An 18,683-nucleotide genomic window follows, 5' to 3' on the forward strand; every position below is an offset into this window, starting at 1 on the left:
TGAAAAAGGAAATCCTATTCTATCTCTGTTTATTTCTTAAAGTTGCCAACTTCAAGTCCTCTTTGACATCCTAAATCTGCATATAGATGCGATGTGATTTCATAATTTCTTCTTCTGAATTCCAGTTTTGTGACATTTCATTTCTGCTGAAGCTGCAAATCCAAACCACACTGTGTATTTCGGACTCAGATTTAACGGGATTAACCTTTACGATCATCCTGCTCTGGGCTCTACCTTCCATACATCCTATACATCAATGTGACATGTTTTCAATCTCAAATTACCCAGTGATGGATGTTATCTGAAAAACCTGATGACTTTCGCAGCTCTGGCACAGGAGGAGTTATTGTTCTTCCCCCGCTCCTGAATCAATGTAATATCATCCAACAGGCATACGAGTGCACTGGCAATATTACAATTTGGGAAGATGTACTTAATATAGACTGGAGTATTCAAATGATTGTATTCCTTATAAGGCACTGCATAACATGCTGCATGTTAATGTCTGTTCATGTAGGGATGGCAGACTTATGACCACCATCTGACCCAAAAATATGAATCTGACTGATAAATCAACTGAATGTGTCACACCATCAAAACCGTCTGACAGTATCCACCGTTACAAGCTAACGGCTAACGTTATCCTCCTGGCCCCTTAGCAAACTTAATGACTTTGCAACAGCTCATCCTTCAAAGCAGGCATAAATGATTCTGATTTCATTAAAGCCTCTGCAGAGATGAAGATCGGGACTCTTCATTCCAATTTTCCTACTTGACACTCGGATTATTGGCAACACATGTGGATTCATTTAAATATTTTTCAAATCAGACAAGGAAAATATGCTCATCATGCACCCCTGAGCTAACATAATATAAATGTTAATTAAGATATGTGCTGCGAGCTGGGGAAATGAATATTTGCAATAAAGCTCTCCAACTCGTAATATGGAATACAGTATTCGTTTTTTATTTTGTATACCTATATTTTAGGATATACAAAACAATAAGATGCAGCAAGAGCTTTCACAACAAGTCCTGCTTCTAAATTTGTTGTAAAACTGTCTGGAAAATAAGTATATTTTCCCATCACAGTAATACATATGTTTATTGAGAAAATGTAAATATGCAGATCTATATGTAAACACATCGGAGACAATTAAGAATGATTGAAATGAATCTGCCAGAAGATACACACACGCCAGTTGATGGGAGTGCCTCAGACTAAGAAATATATTAAAATGAAAACATATAAACCCATTACTGGAGATGACCAACTGACTGGCAGTAGCAGCCCAAGTGTTAATCTATTTTCTATTCCCACAGTAGTGAAAGTAAAACAAATCAATATTGCAGAAGTTTAACAGCACGGGTGGTGAATTCAAATCGTGTAGTAATTTTCATTCCAAGGCTCACGATCACATGGCTGAATATCTTCAGAAGCCACAGTCATTTCTGTATAAATGAATAAACTCCGGTGCATTAGACAGGGGTGGGACGTTTCCTCATATATAGGTTAAAAGGGACCAGCTGTGTGCGATCATGCCAGCCATGGTGCTGTGAACTTGATACAGCGAGCTAATTGTGTGTTGCATTGTAGTCGGCCCTCATTAACCTTACTGTGTTACCTTTTACTGGGGATAAATGTGGGGGGGGGGGCTTTAAGTCAGCCATCTGTAGCCGCCTAGCTTCCTTTACAGAGTGGCTATCAGAGTGGGAGTGACATACTGAAACCTTTCAAGGACATTTATGTTTTACTCTCACACCATGCAGACCGTCTTTGAAGCCACTGTATACACTCATAAATGACAGGATTTCAATATGGGGAGCTTTTTTATTTGTTCCATGTGTTTTTAATAGTTATTTTATTGAGGCAGTTGTTGATTTTACGATTTAATGTCGCAAAAACTCCTTATGTTTTGATGAATCCAGCTCTTTTTTTATTGCATGTGTTTTTTTTATTATGAAGCCCTTGACATCAGAGGACTGGCAGCTCAGGAAGTGCTGAGGAAATTATTTTCAGCAGCGGACACAATCAAAACTAAATATTCCATGTGGACTTAAAAACCATCCAACTGTGAAAATGCTCTGCGTCACACATGGAACCGACTTGCACACACGAGAGCTTCCAGGAGACTGTTGCTGTTTACCAGAACAACTTTTATTCCCAGCTGTGCCATTCAGGACAATGTGGGCAGATTGTAAATGCTGCTCTGCTGACTCAGGGTCAGAATCAGCCTTTAGGTCACGTTGTGTGTTCCAAAGTGAAGCACAATAACTGGACTGCTTGTTAATCCGACTGAGGACAGGTTTAACGAATTTGGAGACAGTTAATCGACCTGAAGTACAAGTCCCATATCTGCTGCACAAGTGCCCATAAGCATGACAGTGACACTACAGCACCTGATGGAGGTGACAATGAACTTTGAACTTCTTGCAAAGACGTCAAACTGAAATAATATTCAACCAAACAGATCAACTAAACTCAACTTGTCGGTTTAACTGTTAGTAAAAACATGTGGATGGATTTTCATCAAAGCAAGGAAATCGATCAACTTGTGTTTTCATCAATCTTTGACATAAACATACTGTGTGAACTTTTGGAGGAAGTCTCAGTCTGTGCCAGTTCCGGACCTCCTCAACACTTTTCTAACAACTTACTCTTTCAGAAGAGGGTCAGAAGAAGTTACTGGAGGCAAACAGAGTACGATGCAAAATAGCTTTCTTTTATCATAGACAGCAATTTTATAGCTAAAGCCTTCTTGTTCTTTTTTGGTTGACCTTGGTGAAGCAAAGTAATCAGCCTCCACGATTCTTTGTTGGAATTTGTTTTTGCTGACTTTTGTGTTTTAGATATTTCCGCATGGGCGTCCTGGCTTCATTCCATGCACTACATTGACCAACACATGACCTTTTTAGTTTTCTAGCACGTGAGAAGGGACTTTTACTTTGCCCATTTTCCTGTCGTAAATTAACCTAGACACACACACAAGTATTATAATAAATGTTCGTGAGAAAAAATCTACTCTAAACGTAAAGAATATTATTTATTTAATCTCAAACACTTTACTATACTTGTTTTGATCAAATTTGATTGATAGCAACTAAACAATCTATCAAAACTTCAACCTGTTTGAATGTAACTAAATCCTGATTGAACTCAATTGTTTCTACTTTAGTTTGACACGCTTCAAATCAATGAGAGGAGAAACAATTTGTCAATCAGTTTCTCTGAAGAATTCAGTAAAAAAATAGCTGAATTTAAGAGTACGGTATACATGAGAAAAGTGAAATAATTTAATTGCTTTCATTTCATATATCCTGTATTTCATGAGCAGAACGCAAAATAAAGACTTCAACATTCCTTTACTCAAATAACAGGGGCAACATTCAAAATCAGGGTTTCTTTTCATCTAAGGCAGAACTTATACCATTTAGTTTGAGTATTTGTGACGTTGATTGGTGCATTATTATAATGATTTACTGCAATTAGTGGGGTGTAGAATGACTTGCCAGAGGTGGATATATGCAGCTGTGGCCAGATGGAATCAGTATGCTTCTCACGGAACAGTGATATTAAACGGCAGCCATTGAGACCGGTGCTCTTAGTGAAATACAAGATGACAAGCTGCCTTCATGGTGTCCACTTTTCTGCTGACTGACGCTAATTTGACATCTTTTCACACATGGTGCTGTAAACTTGTTAAAGTGTCATTTCGATGGCAGCAGAGGCACATGCTGCATAATCTTATATATCATGATTAAATAGTTAGTCTGCATTGAAGGAAAATGGAGGAGAGAATGGATTTTTAAGTGGCACCCAATAGTGATGCACCAAATATTAACATATATTTTTTCACAACCTGTAATTATCATGTCTGCTTTTATGTAAAGCCCTAACAATGAAGCCAAAAGCTTCCCTTAGTTCATATTTATTTGTAAAATAAAGTGTTGATCATTCAATAATTTGACTACATAATTATATGACACAAACATTTTATTGACTGAAAGAACACAAATAGTTATCTACAATGACAGGGACTTTTATAGCCGTACAACAGTTTAATTATGCTGTTTTTTTTTTAAATACATGAACTGAACATACAAAGTTACAGTAAACATGCCTTTTGATAAAAATATCTTTACAAAAAATGTACATTTCTATACAACAGTTGTCAGTTACACTATCTCTACAAGCCCCATGATTCTGGGTAAAACCTGCAACCACTCCAACAAACTGTCAGTATATCATTTCAGTATTATTTTAAACTCAATAAAAGTTTTTTTTTTCATTTATTTGAAATAATAACAAGAAGGACTATATACAGGGTAAACTTAAAGATGGTTGAGCCAGAAATGTTTTAAAGTGACCCAGATAATTTCCAACAGTTAAAAGCAATGAGGTTTTTATTTATTTTTTGAAGCATTTTTGCAAAATATTTGACACATCACCATACTGCTCAGTAAATAACAGGCTACCAGCAAAAAAGATAAACATGTAGCAGAGCCATTTCCCTTAGACATGTCTTTGGATACAAAAATAGTGCTAAATATTACACATTATCATCATTCACCAGACATTTATTTTGAATGAGCTGCAGGACAGACATTTTATTTTATGTTTTTTTTTTCAGGCAGCACTGCCAGGTTTGACTGTTTATGAAGTTGTGCAAGGCGACGACCGTTCCTTCACATTTAATTCATTCTCTGTTAAGAAGGGTCAGTAATACCAAAACCCCCCGGTATTTTGATTTTCTTTTCTCAGGTTGTGCGGCCATAGTTCAAAGGTGTTTTGTGGTTCAAAACATTGAGCAATTACATTTAAACCCCCCTTAACAAGGTTAGTATTCTCATGTTTTCATAAGGATAAATAGGACATTGAATCAAAAAGTAACATTGCTGTTGAATTTCTCAAAATGTGTTTTTATGCATCAAGTGCAAGTGTTTAAAGCGCAAAAAGAACCACAGTTATCTCCTCTAATAGACAATAGCCATGTTGGTCTTGAAAAAAAACCTTAAGGAGGAAGATTTTAACCGTGAAGTTATAGGAGCAGAGAGAAGTAGAGCTGTTACTCAGCTGCAGTGAGTTTAAGGACAATGATGGAGGTTAATGAGCGTTTAATAAGACGCTGTATAATTAACAGCTGTGATTAATGTTTCAGCCCACTAGCCTTTTCTTACAACCCATAGCTAACTGACAGTATACCAGGTGTGCCAGCTGATTGGCTGATACACATCATCACACTTATTGATGCCATTGTGCGATCAGCTAGCACACCTGGTGCATCTACCTCCTTCTGCAAATACCTTTAACTGAAGGCTTAAGACGAGACACATGCCTTTGTCAGTGTTGTTTGTCAATTTACTTTTTTGCAAACTGGAAATAAATTGGGCAAACCTGCTGCAAATGATTAACAGTAGAACATGAAGATATCCACTCACTGGTGACAGATTTCAATTTGCAGCAGTTTGTTGATAATCAGGTTGATTAAAATCACTTAACTGAAGCTGCTCCGCATGGCAACAACACAACAACTAATCCTACTTTTGCAATAACAATGTACATTTCCCCACCGTGGGACTAATAATGAATTTCTGATTCGGATTCTGAATAAATTGGCAGATATAATGAAGTAAACTGCACAAAGTGAGTGGACAAATCACCCAATGCTGGCCAGATTATCTTCCATTTTAGGTATTTTATTAATAGATTAATGGATTGTATTGTCTCACTACTTGTTTAGGTTTTTAAGGCCAGTGTATCATAACAGATGTATTCCAAATCTAACCGATCCAAAAGACAGATCACATACTTCTAAAAGGAGTCTTGATATATCATTAAAAAAAACCTCAGCTTGCACTTTCGCCTGAGCAGAATCAAATCAAAATGCAGGGGGGTAGTAGAGGAGAATGAGAAAGGGCCTTGGCTCCTGAACAGCAGCAGTGCATGTTGGGATGCATAGGCTGAACAGGGAGGAGCGCTTTGAGACGTTGGGGCATTGCTCCCTGGCAGGACGCCTGTGCCAGTGTTGGCAGGACGCCTGTGCCAGTGTTGGCTCTCTACCATTCTAGGAAATGTCTGCTTTGAAAGTTGGCAGGAGTTGGAATATATGATGGAACAGCCCCACAGGGTATTTGTGTGATAAATGGATAAGCTGGATAAAGTTATGCTCGTAGCTCATGGCTTATACACGAGGAAAAAGCAGACCCAGACGGCACCGATGTTTCATTAGTTTTGTGGATATCATACTGCGGTCGCCGATTGTTCTATTAATTTGATCTTCGAGCAAATATCCTTTGAAATACAGTTTGTGAAATGACATTGCAAACACATTTCATATGGTAAATCAACAATTCCCTTCCGCTCCACGTAATTCAATTTGCAAATCTGAATAAAAAGCCTTTTTTTTATTATACATTCCCATAGTATTTATTTTTTCAGGAGCAGGATTAGCGCATAATACTCTCAGCCTCCTGCAATGAAATATAAGTCGCACAGGATATCCATGAAGGTGGCCACTGCATGAAAATGAGTCTTGAATAGATTTTCTTCAGAGAGCACATCACGTTCGCTATGTGCCGCAGAGTTGGGAATCTAAATGTGATTCAGCATCTCTTGAATACCATTTACAGTCCAGTGTGAGAGTCTTGATCCCTCAGGAATCTTTTTTCTGTCTCTTGAAGGCGATGATGAATTCTAATACCACCAACCGGGAACGTCTGCTGCCTCATCCTGATGTGATAAAGAAGATGAAAACACACATTAGAAAACCGCATCTCCTTCTAAAACATGGTGGCTATTTATAATGCAGTTAATCTGATGAGGATTAGGCTGAGTTTTAAAGCTTGTCCGTTTTGAATTGCCTCCGAAATATCTTGGAAAGTGCAGAAATACTTGCTGGTATAAAGCTGCCTTCCTAATTCTACTGGACATGACTTATTAGGGTTCTTCTCACTGTGATTTCATATAACCACATTCATAGACTCTCTGCGACCTTGACTGGGATTTTCAGGTTTTTAAATGCATGTGCTGTGAGGAGGTTCTGGTGAATTGGCTACTGATAGGATTTTGAAAAGGCAGACATGAGGAAAGGAAATGGAAAACTGAAGTGTAACGTGTTTTTTATTTTTTTTAAAGTGGCAAGAACTGGGACACTAGACGCCTAGAAAGGCATATGGGAAAAGCCGTAGGGGGTTAGCTATGAAAACTTTAGCTGGTGCACACATAAATGACAAAATAAACATAACATTGAGAGCAACTGACTGTTCTTTTAAGGTAAAGGGAACAGATTCATGAAATGAATTCATCCGCAATCCCATCATAAATCAAGCCAACAAAACGGCTCACACTAATAAATGTAGGCTAGCCATGCTAACGTTGAGAAAGAGATACGCTAATGCTAATATTACTGCTAATTGTCTTCCTTACAGTTTGGTTTACATTCTGATAAAACCATCAAAAAAGTTGAATAGTGAGCTTTAGGGCTACTGGTGACCTGACTTTCTTACATTCGGAAAGATTAAGAGTAGCCATTTCCCTCGGTTTAATACGTATGCTAAGCTAAGCTAGCTTGCTGAATCTAGCGTCATGTTTTCAACAGACTTGACAGTGTCATTGATCTTTACGAATCGTTAATAGGAAAGTGAAAAAAGCGAATTTCCTGAAATGTTTAAGTATTCTTTCAAACTTAACTTGAACAGTGAGTGACAATGAGAGATACAAGTTAATGTCATTAATCAAGAATGTATTGCTTTGATGGTATTCAACAATAAAGCACTGTTTATTTAGCCTATATCTTGCACACCTTGGAGGTTATAGTCGACACACCCTGAGAATTATACAAAATATTGCAGAAAATTACAAATGTGACCACAATTGGAAAATAAAACAACTTCAAATAAATCAAAATCCGGGGCCATTATGAACTATTGATTTTTCTTTGCTCACACATAAAGCTATGGAAGAGTTAAACAGAGCTTACATAAACTCATACATACAGCTGAGCACCCCCGCTACGTGGAGCCGGCCAGCAGCGAGCCAACTGATGATGTGGCTGCATCATTACCCTCACCCTGAGAGAAGAGAGCAGGAAACTCTATACCTAAGGCCTCACCATTCATACCCCCTTGCTCACAATTCAATTAGATGAATGTTGTTTATGGGCAGTTCTGGCCCATTGGAATGCCATTATTGATCCCTCTGTTGAATTCTGCATTAGCTAGCCTTCAGTGGAGCTGGTCTTCTAAATGTCATAGAGTTTATGACTTAGAAGATGATTAACGAATGTTTAGAGATGCTCAAGACACAGCTCAGCCGTTAAGGCTTTTAATGAGGGCTTTGAAGACTGGCTGCAGTCTAGTAAAACAAACTCACAGATCCTGTAATGGATTAATAAACCTTACCTGATCTCAGTTGTCAATATCCGATACATGGTTCTCTATCTGAAAAGAAGGGGAGAGGGAAATAAAAGATATGGATATGATTTAGCGTTCAGAAGCGAGCAGGTTGTATTTCATTCTTCCTAAAAGGTCATCGCCGCTGTACGGTGAACAAGCGCAGCCCGAGAACATTCTTTGTGGTGTACATTATCACGATGTGTGATCGGTGTGACCTTCAGAAAACAAATAAATCTTTACCTCCCTGTCGCTGAAAAATAATGTCTTCCATTAGCAGGGGCAGCAAGCTTTCATCAAGGAGAGCATGCCCCTACTCACCTGCTTAATGGCTAATAAATATATCATTATAGAGAAAGCATGGTCAAACCCATGGCCAATGCAACAGAACAGAGGATGGAACCGAGGATAATTATTCAGATTTGAATGCAGTGTGGTATGAAATGAAATGCTGAAAAATACTTTTTACACAGTCTCTGTCTTTATACCAGCTGAATTTGTTACTTTTCTTGTAATCGAAACATTTTGCACAAGCAATTGTACAGCGTGTGACTAAAACTGATGAAAATATTCTCTCATAGGATTCCATTGATTCTGGAAAAGTTCTACTTATACGAGTTTATTGAAATATAATTGTTGATGGCCATGTTTTTAAAGTTTGAGTACATTTTTCTGAAGAACATAAACATTTTGAGGCCAGTCAAAATGAATTGATTTGGTTGAGATATTGGAAAAACATGTGAAATCTGTGAGTGGCTCCGTCTCTTTGAAGCTAAATGTTGCAGAATAATATGGTTTCTGGTGATCATCACTGAGAAATACATTTCAACCTAGTTTTGTAAAAACAAAGAACAAAAAAAAGGAAACTTGTAAACTGGTAGTAAAACTGGTGTTAATTAGAAACAATTATAATCAGCATTCCTGAACACTATCAACTATTTTTTTTATAATATATAAAACTTAAACCTTCCCAACAGCTCCAGTTGGCTTCTCCATACAGGTGCTACTTCCTCAGCAGCCTTGTGAACAGAAACCTATTTACACTATTTTACATCCAGATTCACACCGGTGGTCTTAAGCTCTCCTCTGTGTCTCTTGAGCCCTCTGCTTCAATTATAAGTTTGTGTGTGCCTGTGTGTGGGCCTGTGAAGAGTCTTCCAGAGTGATAGGGGGTCAACAGGGAGAAACTGTCAGTCCAAAAGCTCTCACCGTTCACTCATGTGAAGCTCGGCTCTCTCAGATCTGCGGCCATGAATAATTCTGTAAAATTAACTTTAAGAATGTAAATACTGTCTGCCCACTTGAGATCTCCCAAAGTGTCTTGCTCTCTGCCTCGCTGTCACGCCTGTCAGCCGTTTCTCTTACCAGATGGTGGTTGCCCTCCTCGTCGTACTCGTCCTCGCCTCCATCGGTCATCTCTCCCGCCTCCATCTCCAGAGCCCCGTCGCCCGCCTCCTCCCCAGAGTTCTCTGCCGTCTCCGACACAGACTCCTCATGCAGGGAGTCGCAGTTGTCCTCGTACTTTCTCTGAGCTTCTGAGTGAGAAAGAAGGGCAAAGACAATCGTTTTTGGGTCACACAGCAGTAAAAAAAAAGTTGACATGGTTGCCTTTTTCTGGTTTTAAAACCTGTGCAGAAATGTGATGACCTCACTATCGTTCCCAAGAGGACGTGTTGCTAGATACGATCAGCTGGACAGAAGAGCCTCGACGAGTGACAAATTGATATATGTCCATTGTCAACACTGTCATTTATCATCTAAAATTAAAGACACTGTTGCCAATTCAGCTGTGAATAACAGCTGCTAAATTCAGACAACCTGAGCAACCGTAACGCAACCGAAGCCTCTATTTTTAGCTTTCCAGCTAACACCGACAAAACATGATTGAATAAAGTTTAGACACTGACAAAGGACCGCAGTTGCTGCTGTTGATGTGCCTCTTTCGATATGTAGGCAAGAAGTTAGCACTCTATGATAAGCGGGGAAATATTTCTGGTATTTAACTCAACGCTACAATACATTGGGGAATTAAAGTGTTCTATGTAAACCATCAAAAGCTAATTCTGTGTCATTGGCATGAATTTGACAGTTTGCATTTATTTACATAAATAGTAAATGAGTGTGTTTGTGTTCAAAACACTGCAGGATCTCTCGTCCTTTCTTTTATTTATCTTTGACCCTGAATGATAAAGCACCAGGATGACGGTGAATTCTGCTCAAGTTAATAGCCATGATAAATTGCATCATTAGAGCAGCTCATGACATAAAGTCATGTGGGCTATATATAGGCCTACCACATTATGTTGTTGAATACATGCTGAATTTTCCGTAGAAATAAAATAAATGATGAATCATCGTGCCACCTAACCATAGTTAATGAAATATTTCTTCATGCTTCAAGCCGATAGCTTTTAAAAACAAACATCCATCTCCATCCAAAAGAAAAACCTTGATTTTGTCTGTTTATTTTCGTATCTAGTGAAGTTTTCCCTTTGAAAAAAAACACAGTTTGCTTGAAGGATGAACAAGGATTTGTGTGATTTATTTGGTGATGGAATTCAAATATACAAAGATTGATAGCTCAAATAAAACTAAGCAAGCAAGCCTGGGAGAAAAATGGTAACATGAATGCTGTCTAAGTGACCTTCAATAGGAGACTGTCCTCTATTGTCAAATATATATTAAGACCTCTCAAATAAACGTGGCGTCAGCATGGCGTTGACACCTGTCTGCAGTTATGACAGAGAGCTCTACGGCTCTTATCTCCCAAAATGTCATGAAGACTTATGGCCAGCGTTTGCTCTTAATTCCCCTCCCTCCCTCCCTCCCTCCCGCTCTGATTCGTGTTGCTTCTCACCAGCCTCGGCTCTCTGCTGCTTTTCGATCTTCTCCAGGCGTCCCAGCAAAGAGTCGATCTTCAACTTGATCTGAGTGAGCTCCCGCTTTATAGTCTGAAGCTGGTCCGTCTTCACTGCTGAGGGACGGAAACAAAAAAAATACAGATTTATAGCTACTTTGAAGTTGTTCTCGTTTCATTCGTGCAGCCATTTTAATGACCGTGCTTCACACCGCTTTATCACAGACCGCATGCTGTCATGTGTTAATGCTCTTAGTTTTGGATATCATGTCTTCACTCTGAGTCACTCTATCCTCAGGGAGGAACATCTCATCTGGCCATCTGTAAAGTCACCCTGCTGAAAATATGGACCTGTTGCTTTCCATTTGAAGATTAGTGCACAGCTTACGCCCACCATGCTGTGCAGTTCTGCTCAAGTTTTGCTCAAAAACGTCAATATCTGAACACACTCTATGCTGTCGTTCAGCTGGCTTCGGTGATTATATAAAGCAAGGGAATGTCATACACTATACAAAGCATCTGCTTGGATTTGCATATTGTGAAGGTCAGGTCAAAGACGTGTATCTTACATTTGTAATCCTTCAGATGTTCATTTTATATACTTTAGAAAGTAGTTATGATCTACCTTTCAGCAGAAGACATTTAATGTATTCATACTCTGTTAATACTGGGTCTGTTGTGATTGGTAAACCGCTTAGAGTTGTCCTGCCCCTTAGCCTATCACGTACAATATGCTGGAGTGCTACCCAATACAAGTGCAAGTGTCATGGCGATGTCACTTTTTTACGAAAATGAACTAAATAGTCCAAACGAGGCGTTTCAGCCAGTGTGTGGGAGAAAAATTATTCTGCCGTGAACTTTGGGATTTAGCCTTTGAAGACTATTTACATGCACAGAAACCTAAAAAAAAAACTACAGGAAAGGGAATAAACCCAAAGCATCTGTCTGGGTTTACATTGGCATTGGCATTAGACATTGGACGGCTCTTGTTTTGAAGCATATGCTGCAGTTTCTTTTTTAAAATGTTCAACAGAGTAGCTTCTTAAGAACTAAACAGTTATCAAGAATGAAGAAGAACTCAATAATTTTATGATTTTGTAACTTCTAAAAATTTAAACTGCTATTATTTAACATGGCTGTCAATGCTTCTTGAGTTTGAAGAATTATAAAAAGAAAATGCTATTGAACTGCTATCTGGAAGTGTGTCGTTCCTAACTAATAGTGCACACTACACAAAACTATTTCAACAATTTCTATAGCAAATGAAATAATTGGTAACATAATGTAGAGTCTTGCATTTAGGGCAAAACAGCACAGCTTGACATAAAGAAGATCAAATTATTTTACAGGCAAGCAATCAAAATGAAATATGGTTTCTAAATATGCATGAATGTTGACCTGAGTGAAAAACACAGCCAGCTCAAGCAACTGTCCCAGATAAGGGTCTCTGTGGCACCAAATTAAGTCTTCTTAACAAATTATTAAACAGGTATGGGACCCGTAAAATACCAGACTAAAATCCATAGCAAATTATAAATGTGCCACATGGAGTTCAGTAAAATAAATCTAGGATTCGTATGTGAAGAGGGAAAGCTGCTCGTTCACTGTATGAAATATCCACATACAAGTATTTTGCAGTAAATTATGAATGACGCGCATCTAATATAACATATAGATAAAAAGTAGTTTTGTGTTTTCATCCAAACTTGAAAATGTTCACTTGTATTAAATTACATTGACACATAAACCTAAACCAGTTTGCTTTAGTTGCTTACACTCACTTTCTGCCGCTTTAGCAGACTATTGCCTCACTTAAAATACTGCTTTAGAAACAGGGGGCACAATATGACCCCCCACAGTTTCTGTTTACTGCTTTTTGAATAATTTCTCTTCCCTTCTGCTTTGCCAAAGTTTGAGTCTCAACATCAGTGTGTCATACGTGAAAAACATCTGCTTAAAAACAAAACAAACAAATACATCTGAAGGGCGTAACAATTCATTCAATGTGGACTGCATCACTGTTGCGGGTGTACTCGTGAACAGCTCTGAGAAGATTAACTAATTTAACCATAAAAAGCAATAAAATAATCTTATGCCTTAACCCACGGCAGCTGAAATGTGTCATCTTCAGAGAGGAAGGGAAAAACAGAAAAGCAGAAGTTGAGAAGAAAATCTGACACCTATCAGATTCTCTCGGGGCTGGAGAGAGGATGGATGAGTGTTCGGTAAACAAACCTACGAGTTTCCTGTGGAGCTGCGGATGGAAAATGAGGAGGAGACATGCATAGAATCTAGTCAGGTATCATGTCGGCACGCGGCTCTTTAAGTGCGTTTCTTTGATGTATATTTACACCCAGACCACATCACAATGCAGATCCACTCCTCTTTTTGTTGCATAAAACATCTACGGTTGGAGATGTCAGTGCATGATACACATTTCGAAAAGATAAGCTGACTGTAAACTAGCATTCCAAAAAATAATCCTTCACACTAATTCAGAGTGAAAAACAACACTGCCCAGGTAAGATCCAATACATACTTTAGGCTATCTACCAAAACATATTCAAAAACGGGATGATTAATGTGGGAAAGTGAAATAGGAAAGAAGGGGTATATAATGCCCCATTGAAAGCTATATTTAGGTAAATGTAAATCACAAGGATGTGTCTCATGTTGTTTCCTAAAGCTGCAGTCAACTCTAAAGCTACAGGGATGCGGAAAATTTACTTTTTCTTGAGGGGAAAAAGGAGAAAAAAGCAGATAGATATACTCTGACATTACAATGGTGGGAAACACTGAAGTGTCTCTATCTCGGTGTACAAAGCAACATCCATAAATGCACACACATGCACACTCGCTTCCTTATTCCAACATTATCCCTGCTCGCTCTGGGCGGCTTACTTTGATGATAAGAATGTGTGGGACAGCTTTTAATTTATCTCCGCCTCCAGGTCTTTTTCCCTTTTGTGCTATCAGTTACATAAGCTGCAGAGACAACACACACATCCTTATCGACACAGCATCTTTAAATAGCCCGTTTTGAAGGAACAGGCGAAAATATTGCCATTGTTATTCAATAAGCATTATAAATGAGATTTATGGAATGAGTATTAGATCTGATTTTAGAAACTCATGATCGAGCACATTTATTTATTTTGGGGATGGCGAGGATGTCTCTCTCAAATCACTTGTTTATGATATTAAGACTGGAAAAAGACCATGGGGCTGCTGATGCTGATGTGTGACTCTTAATGGTAGTATAAAAGGTTACAAGTTCAGAGGATGGACATCAGGAAGATTCTTTGAGAAATATGTTTAAGATATCTTTACTGATGTAACATTTCTAAACATAATCAAACCCATACATTATGTGTTTAATGTCTAATTTGAATATCTAAATAAACTGAACGAGCAGTATCCTGAGTTTTTAGTTTTTAACTAAATGAGGATAACATCTTGGTAAAATGTTTGCACTATTCTTCATCCATCAGTGCAAACCATTTTGAGATCCTAATTCCCCTGCAGAACATTTTGTAACAGGAGCGCACAGAAACAAAAATAAGTTTACAATTGTTGTGCCCCTGAACGTCTTACATTTCGCCGCTGTAAATGTTCAATTTCATCTATAAAAATTCAACCAAGTGTCTGTCAAATCCGTCTAAATATTTGACTTGCAGCTCTAGTTCAGTATCATGTAAGACTTATTTTGAATTATATTGAAACAAATGTGCTTATCAGAGAGGAATATGATGTAAAAAAAATGTAGGTATAATTTAGCGGCTTGATCAAAATAGTAATTGTGACAGTTGAGGAAAATAAAAAAAGGAAACATTAGGAGAGCAGTGCAAAAGTGAAATTAGTACTATTCAGATTAAACACAGGGTATTATAGACACATAAAGGTGTCAATGAATAGTGAGTAAATCATATGATTGTGTAACTTTCTCAACACAACCAAACTTAAAGATTCATTCAGTCTTTCCTTAATAGACTGACAGAATGAGCCAACAGCCAAATCTCTCTTCATACACTGACACTCAACACTGTGCGTCAAAGAGGGTTTAATGTGGAAAACACAAATCTATCCATCTTCATGATCCCTGCCTCTGACAGCTGTTTCCATGTCTCCCCTAAAGTGAAAAACGACTTGAACAGACTATATCGTTTTAAAACTCCCCCCACTAGCCCTTCCCCCCTGTTTGGACATGCTAGCCTTATTGCACTGTCCAATCTATCTAGGCCAAAGTCAATACAAACAGGGATTTTTTTTCACAGGGGCAAATTACTAACACACTGCAGTTTAGAAAGAGAGGAGAATTCATCGACTCTGTCCAAAAGAAGGCCGGGAAATGGGCTCCCCCCCCCTCTTCTTCTCTATAAAACCAACTGCAACTAGGTCTTCCTCACAGACCTTCGCTCCCAAGCTGCTCGCGCTGATAACACTGGCTAGACAGGCAACAATGGAATAAACACTGTAGCCAATTACACAGGCTACAGATGGACTAACGTTTAGGGAAACACAGCTGACCACAGATCCAAAGAGATGGCCCCAATCTCACATTAATTACATTTAGCACGTTATAATGCATCGCCAGTTAATCAGAGGAGCGAATGAGATCCAGATGGATCCTGGGTGACAGCAATAGCTCGCCGAATGAATAGTGCTCCTCGCAAAGCTCGGATTATATTTTGTGTTTGCGACTTAGTGTTTTGCTCTACATTGCAGTGTGGCTTGTTGTGAGCTGCTGGAGTGAATTAAATAGCTTTTTATAGTGGCGTAAGTAGCACAGCGGAATAATGCCAACCCTTTTCTCTCCGAGCCGTGTTTCTTTTTTTGCATTTGAAGGCTTCTTTTTTTCAAAAGGACAGAATGCCATTAGAGTAATTAGGTTTCGTTCTTTTGAAAAAATCCATATTAAATAAAGTCACATCTGAGTGTAAACACAAGATAAGTAGAAAGCACCTTATTGTACGTACGTTTGAGCCCGGAGGAGGACGTGGGAGGTCTGGAGGATGAGGAGGAAGAAGAGGAGGATGTTTTGATGGGGAAGGAGGTCTTCCCGCGGCGGGAGGAAGGAGCGAGCACCCTGGAGCGCTTGACAGGGATCACGGCCCTCGGTGGGGGGGCCACTCTGCCATGGTAGTCAAAAAGCCTCAAGGAAAGAAAAAAAATATCTAAAATATTACACTTCACTTCCCACACTTTTCCTATAAGTCACTTTCTTCTAAAAGATGTGCTAAAACATCTAAAAGCTTTTCCATTTATTTCACCATCACCTCTTTCTCAAGCCTATTATCTGTTCCCAGTGTTGTTTTTCAAGAGACATTTTGTATGGATTTCTCTTGGGTTCATTCTCCGAAACGGCACCCGTAAAACAAAAGGCAGACTTTGCAGCTGAAATCTACCTCCAGCCCTCTTTCCAAGGCCGATACATGCATGCAAATGCAGAGGCTGAAAAGAAGAGGGTGCTTAATGTCAAATGAAGGCGTCAGCGTTGACTGTTCTCAGTGACAGTAGGAGTCTGTCACAGCTATGAACAAGCTTGACATTTAGAAAGTGTCTCAACAGATAAGCAGTCAGATCACCAGCAGTTAAATGAGACCGAGGAAACAAGTGTCCTTCATCGTCCTCGAGTCGCATGCTTGATCTGATCGGACATTTTGACATGTTGGCTATTTCCAGGTGCCTCTGTGAGGATACTGAACTACATCTGTCATTAGAGATGTTTAATGAGGGAGTCATAAATAAAGAGACCTATTGATCTTTAGCTAAACCACGCCCCTGAAAATGATTGTCCAATGGTTGGTCTTGCTTTGTATTTCTTTATGTTATGTAGAAAGAGGGTATTTAAAAAATCTTAGAGCGTGGTGAAAAACAGTTAACAAAAAGTTAGCAGCGGTAGCAATCGTTAGCATACACGGCTAACAATATTAGCATGGAACATATCTGTTACTAACAACATTAGTCTGTAGAAAGACATATTTTAAGAGTGTAATTTCAAAACATTTACGATTTATCAAGAATTTGTGTTTGGTAGATTACGGATTTCTTTGTTTTCTATGGAGCCAGTTCTTAGACAGAAGCAAAAACAAATGTTCTTTGATTAATACAATCATTTTCAATCAATATTTTGTGTCAAATTATTAACTTGTATTAATTAAGAAGCCGTGTAGTAAGTGCGTTAATGTAGGTTATGTTGTGGATAATTCCACAACAATGACAGTAAATTAGCTAGCTACCTCTAGTTTATATGATCAGCTTTGTTTTCCTCTGTCTTAAACTAAGAATCTTACATTGTAAATGTGCCACAATTAGCATTGTAAACTGCATGTGTGTAGTTTGATAGCAACTACAACTAATTGGGGTAAGGCAAAGTTAACAATCAGCTGTTTCCTTGTTAAATCTCAAATGTGATAACATAATGTGAACGATACATACCTGCTGTAGAAGTCATCCCTGTAGTACTCGTAATCAAGTTCATAACCGCTAAGAGAGACAAGCAGGGGAAACAGACGGGGGAACAGATAAAGAAGAGATGAGATCTGTCAAAAAGAAACTCAAGTTGTTTTGACTCAAACTGACATGCTCTATGTCTAAAGCCAACCGCAGGTTAGGCAGCAGGCCTAAGACACACTGGCATGCAAAGACCACAGATCAACAAAGAATCTAAATAAAGTTTCAGAGGGGAAATACAGTCGGGGGATGAAAGGAAAATTATTTTTTCTTAGACCCTGGAGAGGAAAATCAATGTTAAGTACACACTCAGGATGGCAACTCATTTAAAATTCAGAGAAGAGGAGCAAAGGGGGAGCTGTTTTGAAATGCTGATAGTTGGAAAATAAATGCTGTTTTGAAATGCAGCAAATTCTCACAGGAATTGTAATTAGTATTAATGTATTTCTATTTCAACTTGAAGTGGTGTACTGTTGTTTTTGCCACTCTTGTTCCTGTTCCGTAATTGCTATATTACTTCCTGGTGGTTTTCAGCTGTAGCTATCAAATGCAAAGGAGGGTTTATGGTAAAACAATGCATAAACTAATGCATTTGTAAACAAAGATGTGCAATACAAGAAAGTAACCAACAATTCAGAAAGGAGTAAATTGGAGGGATTAAACACTTTTTTGCCAATGGACAGACCATCTGAATACACAATACAGTGTCCCAGTGAATAAAAAAAGCCTCCGCCACATCAGCCTGCAGTAAACAAGCACTGCTTTGATCCGTGTGACCAGGAGATGTGAACGGGGCAGAAAATCAGGGTCATGCTTAATAAAGCTTACACAACAGCATCTCCTCTGAGCTTTACAAACGCCAGTCAGTGCTGAAAATATGGAGAGCATTAAAAACTCAATTATAAATTCAAGGCTAAAACATAATAGAAATTCTCATATTGAAATATTACTCTACATTTACATCAGCGGGAAAGAGCAGGGT

At 38.5% G+C, this 18,683-nt stretch overlaps 1 protein-coding gene across 2 annotated transcripts in view; it reads right to left on the bottom strand.

Annotated features, from left to right (window-relative positions):
• Positions 1–3,976: 3,976 nt before the first annotated feature.
• LOC104942386 (RALY RNA binding protein like) overlaps positions 3,977–18,683 on the bottom strand; it is a 116,908-nt gene continuing 102,201 nt past the window's right edge. The window contains exons 4-9 of one of the 2 annotated variants that reach the window (XM_010767604.1): positions 17,687–17,734; positions 16,225–16,400; positions 11,249–11,365; positions 9,757–9,923; positions 8,401–8,439; positions 3,977–6,730 (exon numbers count right to left, since the gene is read on the bottom strand). In XM_010767604.1, coding sequence (XP_010765906.1) covers positions 8,407–8,439; positions 9,757–9,923; positions 11,249–11,365; positions 16,225–16,400; positions 17,687–17,734 — 541 coding nt within the window. In that variant the 3' untranslated portion in view covers positions 3,977–6,730; positions 8,401–8,406. Of the gene's footprint in view, positions 6,731–8,400; positions 8,440–9,756; positions 9,927–11,248; positions 11,366–16,224; positions 16,401–17,686; positions 17,735–18,683 lie in introns of both variants that reach the window. The other variant, XM_010767603.1, reaches the window with a different exon arrangement.

Source organism: Notothenia coriiceps, unplaced genomic scaffold, assembly GCF_000735185.1.
Source record: "Notothenia coriiceps isolate Sejong01 unplaced genomic scaffold, NC01 NC01_scaffold00004486, whole genome shotgun sequence".
NCBI lineage: Eukaryota > Metazoa > Chordata > Actinopteri > Perciformes > Nototheniidae > Notothenia > Notothenia coriiceps.